The sequence below is a fragment of the Salvelinus alpinus genome, chromosome 10, assembly GCF_045679555.1.
Source record: "Salvelinus alpinus chromosome 10, SLU_Salpinus.1, whole genome shotgun sequence".
Taxonomy (NCBI): domain Eukaryota; kingdom Metazoa; phylum Chordata; class Actinopteri; order Salmoniformes; family Salmonidae; genus Salvelinus; species Salvelinus alpinus.
In genome coordinates this window covers 24511347-24518973 of record NC_092095.1, presented here as the reverse complement: position 1 = coordinate 24518973, position 7627 = coordinate 24511347, and the positions used below count along the sequence as shown (strand labels likewise).

Sequence of the window (7627 nt, the reverse complement as noted above, 5' to 3'; positions counted from 1 at the left end):
AGACCTCTACATGCTTTGTAAGTAGGAAAACCTGCAAAATCGGCAGTGTATCAAATACTTGTTCTCCCCACTGTATATAGAATACAAAATATTCCAAAACATGCATCTTTTTTGCAACAAGGCACTAAAGTAATACTGAAGAAGAAAAAAAAACACAGCAAAGGAACACACTTTTTGACCTAAATGCAAAGAATATGTTCGGGGAAAATCCAACACAACACAGAGTAACTGCTTCCTTATTTTCAAGCATGGTGGTGGCTGCATGATGGTATGGGTATGCTTGACATTGGCAAATACAGTTTTTTTCCCCCAGGATAAAAAGAAACAGGATGGAGCTAAGCACAGGCAAAATCCTAGAGGAAAACTTGCTTCAGTCTGCTTTACACCAGAGACTGGAAGAGGAATTCACCTTTCAGCAGGACAATAATCTACAAGACAAGGCCAAATCTACAAGACAAGGCCAAATCTACACTGGAGTTGCTTACCAAGAAGAATGTTCCTGAGTGACCAAGTTACAGTTTTTAATTAAATCTGCATGAAAATCTATGGCAAGACTTGAAAGTTGCTGTCTAGCCCAGATCCCCAACATCTTGATAGAGCTTAAATCATTTTTAAAAGAATAATGAGCAAATATTGCATAATACAGTTGTGGAAATCTCTTAAACATTAGACTTACCCAAGAAGACTCACAGTTGTAATCAATGGGAAAGGTGTTTCTAACATGTATTGACTAAGGGAGTTGAATACTTATGCAACAACTATATTTTAGTTATTTCATTTTTTGAATTTGTCTTCCACTTTGACATTACAGAATATTCTGTGTAGATTGTTGACAGAAAAAAGACAACTCAATCTATTTTAATCCTACTTTGTAACACAAAATGTGAACATTTCCAAGGGGTCTGAATACTTTTGCAAGGCACTGTGTATATATATTTTGTTGTTGTTGTTGTAGTATATATATTTTTTATATAAACGAGCTTGGGTCCAAGGGCTCCTGGAGACAACCACCTACAATTTCTATAAGAGGATAACATGAATATAGCTTTGATACATAGGCTTACTGCACACACTACACCAAGAGAAAGAACATTAAATAAGACTCCTACTATAGAGCATCAGGTATTCAACTCTTACCTTCTGAGGTGCGGAGCCTGCTGGTTCTGTTCTACCTGATAATTAATTGCACACACCTGGTGTCCCAGGTCTAAATCAGTCCCTGATTAGAGGGCAACAATGAAAAAAAATGCAGTGGAACTGGCTTCAAGGTCCCAAGTTGAATTTTAGGGCTACAGAGGATTAAGCCTGCATATGATGTGGGATGTGCCACCATACTCTCCTGGGGTCAAATGCCCTTGGGGTTACATCAAAACACTCTATACCAGCCATGTTCATGTGCTTTCTATTTTTTTGAGTCAGTGTGTTTTCATGTAAGTATAGAAATATCCAATCTATTGTATTCAATTCAATATATTCATAATAGGTATTCATATGTCCTGGAGGCATAGTTCTGGGATACTGAACAAGCACATTGTTTTCTTAAAATTTTGTTTGAATAATGTATGAAGTATCTTGGTCTTGCATCATCAGTTCTGCTGCTTCCATGTATAGTACAGGACTGAGATGTATTTCTGTGAACCTGGTTTTAAGTAGAGTATGGGTCAATGTCATGTTGACCTTCCGTCCCTTTCAGGGTGGTCACAGAGAGAAATTGGAGTGCAAAGTGTGTTTGATTTTCACAGCAGTGTGTCCCTGAAATTGTCAGTCTGGTTTTGCAGCAGTGGATGACTGGTTTGCAGTCAGAACTGAATATGTCACACCACAGGACTGCCAGTATCTAAATTAACCATCCGAAACACGCTGCTGTGCAAATCAAATAGAAAGTGCCATCCGGAAGACCACTATCTGCAGTTGAATAAATCCCAGCCACAGTCCATTCATTTCCATTTTTGTACATAATGTCAAGGGGGACCTTGGAAATTGGAAATGGGCGTGCAGCCTTCGCACTGTAGTGGTCAAATAAACAATAAATAATGCAAAACTGTCTTGAGGAGAACTAAAACGGAGTGTGGAGACGTCAGGGACTTTGCACTGTTTATTTGGATTGTGAAGTCATGTGATCTGAATCCAATGAGTTGTACAAAGTGTAAATTCAGTGTAAGAAACAGGGTTTACAAATATGTACAACACATCTTTATGGTTCAATTAGTTGTCATTTTCATAGATAAGTGGTCGATATATGGAGGTAGATATCCGCCAAAATAGATTGTGAGTCTCCTAAATACGTGTAGAATATGTTAAGGGCAGATATCCAACTCCATATTGGAGGTTGTACCAAGATGTAGCAGTATTGTCCATGCACTAAACAGCAGTCCTGCAGGTTACAGCATTGAGAAAGACAAGCAGCATCAGAATAAAATACATTTCCGGATGCTTGACATTTTGGGATAGAGAGAAAGTCCCTATAGGAAAAAAGCAGAAAGTACAGTAAACGGTTTCTTCATATTCCTGAAGTTTCAATGGAGTTCAGTTGAAATTTAGTAGCAACATTTATATTAAGACTAGAGAACAAATGATATAGCACAGCTGTTTCAACATATAGCTTAACTTCCAAGTTATAGCAAAATATACGATTAAACTCTTAATTGTGCAGAAGATCAAGTATGCTGTTCTTTGATAATAAGAAAACAACTTCAACCTATCAGGACTGTGAGAAAACTTACCCCAATAGTAAAAAGGAGAGCAAAAATGAAAATGAAGGAGAACAAAAAATACAATATTGGTCCTTTTCAACGAGTATGGATCAAAAGGTAAATAATGATAAACGTACATGGCTATTGTCTCGAGCTGCAGTACCACAGAAAGTAAGACTACATAAGATATCTTAACTACCTTAACATTATAATAACATAAATTATACTTATTTAGACTATCTTCAGCTCAAAGCTATCCCATGGTTTTACATTTTCCAAAACTTAAGGTTATTTTTCGTTCTTCTAATGTGCAATATATTATCAAATAAAATGTAAAACAATTTGCTCATATATAATATATTAATTTCCTTCAACTATGCAAACACCAAGATATTTTTCACAATAAATATAGGTGAGTTGATATAGGTAGTGACATAACATTTATATAAAATAGAATCAAAACAAATCAAAATGGCAGAGACGTTTGGAATATGTATCCCTGTTTGAGTCGATAGACAGAGATCGTAAGCTGGTAGTACCAGAAGTCAACTCCAGTACTGTGATGTAGACTGTAATCGGAATACACATAGCACCGTGATGACCCAGAAAAAGCACAGTTTGTCATGATGTAGTACACGGCTTTGTACTGTTGGTGGTGATTGTCACTTCTTTGATCCTGAAGGAGAAAAGTAGAGCATGGAGAAGCTACAGTGTAAAAGACATAGAAAACTGTGCTGTGTAGCTGTAAATGCGGGTTTTGTTGAGTTGACCTTCATGACACCTACATTTGAGTATTAAAGGCAGAATTAGAGGCTGTGTCCAAGGAAGAAGACACACACACGCACACACACGCACGCACGCACGCACACGCACATGCACACACACAAACCTGAAAGTCCATCGGTCTGGACAGATCATGTAGCGGCTTTAGTTAAATTTATAGTCCTTTAACTAAAATGCCTGTAGGCCAAGGTGAAGGAGCAGGAGTCAGGGGTCAGGGATCTTGGAATGAATCCATACAGTAAATCTATGTGTTTGACAGACACATAGGGTGGGCCTGGTGGGTGTGGCTTCCAATGCTTCATGTGTTGGCGTTGCCAGCTGCCGATTGGTTGTCCTCAGCGTGCTTGAACATCAGGATGGAGTTGTATATCTTGAGGGCAGGACCGAGTTTCACGCTCATGATCTTGACGATGTCGCGCTGGGTCAGCAGCAAGAAGGCTTTCCCGTCAATTTGCTGTTGGACGACAACCAATCAGATTACAGCATGGGTCAACAGCTGATATGCAGTCAATTGAACCCAGTGAGACTTAGAAAAAAAATCCCTCTCACTCTCTAAAGGGCTACAGATCTTATCTGAGAGTATGAGCCTTTTGATAATTTATGAAACGGTAATCATGTATTTATCAGTTGGATCAGATGGTGAATGCTTGTTCAACGACTAAACGTGCAACTCACATCTTGTGTATGTAAAAATCACAACTGTGGAGTGTTAACTGGGATTGGTGAAAAAGGGATTTTAATGACCAAGAGAGCGATGGCAAATACTGTAGTCAGATTAGCTGAGGGAAAGATGGCTGTGCTCGGAATGCTAATCGCTACTGCTACTAGCATTTAATGAATTGCTTTGGATTCCTGTCATGTCTCCTTACCTTGGTATAATTATCAACTCAAACAAACCAAACATAGTGGACCAAACATAGTGAAGACGAAGGAAGAGAATCTATTTCTCGGAGTGTTTTGTTGCAGACAGCAGCCTAACAACTACACACGGGCAAAGGCTACTCCACACCTGTTTACCCTCATTAGTTTAGCCGTATGGTGGAGGGTTAGCATTAAAACTATTTAGATTACTTTGGACGGGGGGGACTAGAGAAGGACTAGAGGGGACTAGAGGGGGACATGAGAGATACCAGAGGGGATTAGAGGGGACTAGAGGGGGGCCAGAGAGATACCAGAGGGGATTAGAGGGGGGCCAGAGAGATACCAGAGGGGAGTAGAGGGGGGTCAGAGAGATACCAGAGGAGATTAGAGGGGGGCCAGAGGGGACTAGAGGGGGGCCAGAGGGAACTAGAGGTGGGCCAGAGGGAACTAGAGGGGGGCCAGATGTGATTAGAGGGGGGCCAGAGTGAACTAGAGTGTTTTGTTGCAGACAGCAGCCTAACAACTATACGGGCAAAGGCTACTCCACACCTGTTTCCCCTCATTAGTTTAGCCGTATGGAGGAGGGTTAGCATTAAAACTATTTAGATTACTTCGGACGGGGGGGACTAGAGGGGGACCAGAGAGATACCAGAGGGGATTAGAAGGGGGCCAGAGAGATACAAGAGGGGATTAGAGGGGGGCCAGAGGGGACTAGAGGGGGCCAGATAGAGACCAGAGGGGATTAGAGGGGGGCCAGAGAGATACCAGAGGGGGGCCAGAGTGGACTAGAGGGGGGCCAGAAGGGACTAGAGGACGGGGACCAGAGGGGACTAGAGGGGGGCCAGAGTGGACTAGAGGGGGGCCAGAAGGGACTAGAGGACGGGGACCAGAGGGGACTAGAGGGGTGCCAGATGGGACTAGAGGGGTGCCAGAGAGATACCAGAGGGGATTAGAGGGGGGCCAGAGGGGACTAGAGGGGGGCCAGAGAGATACCAGAGGGGACTAGAGGGGGACCAGAGAGATACCAGAGGGGATTATAGGGGGGCCAGAGGGGACTAGAGGTGGGCCAGAGGGGGGCCAGAGTGAACTAGAGTGTTTTGTTGCAGACAGCAGCCTAACAACTATACGGGCAAAGGCTACTCCACACCTGTTTCCCCTCATTAGTTTAGCCGTATGGAGGAGGGTTAGCATTAAAACTATTTAGATTACTTCGGACGGGGGGGGGGACTAGAGAAGGACTAGAGGGGACTAGAGGGGGACCAGAGAGATACAAGAGGGGATTAGAGGGGGGCCAGAGGGGGCCAGATAGAGACCAGAGGGGATTAGAAGGGGGCCAGAGAGAGACCAGAGGGGACTAGAGGGGGCCATAGGGGACTAGAGGGGGGCCAGAGGGGACTAGAGGGGGGCCAGAAGGGACTAGAGGGGGGCCAGAAGGGACTAGAGGACGGGGACCAGAGGGGGCTAGAGGGGTACCAGAGGGGATCAGAGGGGGGCCAGGGGGGACTAGAGGGGGACCAGGGGGGACTAGAGGGGTGCCAGAGGTGGACCAGAAGGGGACTAGAGGGAGATTAGAAGGGAACTAGAGGGAGATTAGAGAGGGGCCAGAGGGGTCTAGAGGGCAACTAGAGGGGGATTAGAGGAGGGGGACCAGAGGGTGGATAGAGGGTGTGTCATCTCTTACCTCCTCTTTGAACTGCTTGGCTTGTTCATCACAGCCGTGAAGAGAGTGGATGAAGTCAGCCACCTGGACAAAGACATGTAGAAGACAGACACACCGGTTAGTGTTTGGGAGACCATCTCAATGGAGAGCATCTGGTGGAGTTACCATAGTAACACTTTGTTTGAACCTTCCCAGTCATAAGGCCAACACCACAAGTCATGACTGGTTATGACATCCGTTATGTCATTGTTATGACAATGTTATGTAGGCCTTATGATGAGGGGTTGTAACTGTTAATGGAAAATCAACAGACATAAGGGGATCAGTGAGTGATGTGTGAAGCTACAGCCTAATTATTACCACTAAGAAGAACAAATCATGTTGATACTGAGAGCGTGTTTGCCTGTGGGCACTGACATTTCCTGATGCGCTAAAGAAGCTAGTGATATTGCCATTCCATCAATACAAAAAGACGGCTTAAAAAGCAGTCAAAACATGAACAAATCAAAGTGTAGACTCAAAGTGAAGGGATAGCGTTCAATCCAAAGCTGCACATATCCAGTGCCTCCTTGGGCTTCTATTGAACCACTTAAGCTACAGGAGTTGGAAAGAGTGAGCAAACTCAAACTTTCTGAAGAGGGGTTTGGAAACTTCCAATAATAGCCCAGGGTAGCTGGGGTTCTAGCGGGCCTGACTGCAACTGTTACTGGGATAACAGCCAAGGGAATAAAGGGGGGTCAGAGAGCGTAAGAAGCTCCTGTATGATGGATATCGACTGCTTTACAACAGAAGAAAATCTGCTGGAAGCCACTGACGTAAGACAATAGCCGTTAGAAAACCTGTATCCTGCCAAAACATTGTCAAATGAGGCTTTTAAAAAATCGAATGAAAGATGGTGAGGCGTAAAGTGCCACAGGACTTTCTCGTGAAAATGACTTAAATTAAGTACCCCAAAAAACAACAAGGTAACTCTTCCTCCTCTGTCAGGACATTCTTACCATAATGAAAACATGGAAATTAGTCATCAAGCTAAATTACCGGACACCAACGGAACAACCAGTTTATTCAGAGTCATATTGAACCATCTCAGTACAGTTGGCTGTAGCCTCGAGGTTAGAGAAATGAGGCCAGTAACCGGAGGGTTGTCGGTTCAAATCCCAGTGCTGACTGCAAATGTATCAATTCTGTGCAAATGGGTAAAAAAATATGTATTGTATTGAGCATGGCCCCAACAGCTAAAACAAAAGCCACACGTGAAGAGAACACCGGCTGCATCCGTGTTACATGAGGGTGTGATAAACAGCTTCACATACACTGCATATGCACACACAAATGCATACGGACAACACATTTACACTCATCATATGCTACTCTGTTATTTATTGTACTTCTCATTATTATGTAGCCTGATGCCTAGTCATTCTACCCTGCCTTCATTTACATAACTACCTCAAATACACTACATGACCAAAAGTATGTGGACACCTGCTTGTTGAATATCTCATTCTAAAATCACAGGCAATAATATGGAGTTGTCCCCCCCTTTCCTGCTATAACAACCTCCACTCTTCTGGGAAGGCTTTCCACTAGATGTTGGAACATTGCTGTGGAGACTTGCTTCCATTCAGCC

General features: G+C 43.4%; 1 protein-coding gene across 2 annotated transcripts in view; it reads right to left on the bottom strand.

The window, feature by feature from the left end:
- Positions 1–2082: 2082 nt before the first annotated feature.
- The window catches only part of LOC139531755 (lethal(3)malignant brain tumor-like protein 4), a 129775-nt gene continuing 124230 nt past the window's right edge, over positions 2083–7627 (bottom strand). For both annotated transcript variants that reach the window (XM_071328534.1, XM_071328535.1), the window contains exons 19-20: positions 6019–6081; positions 2083–3930 (exon numbers count right to left, since the gene is read on the bottom strand). In XM_071328534.1, coding sequence (XP_071184635.1) covers positions 3775–3930; positions 6019–6081 — 219 coding nt within the window. In that variant the 3' untranslated portion in view covers positions 2083–3774. The remainder of the gene's footprint in view (positions 3931–6018; positions 6082–7627) is intronic.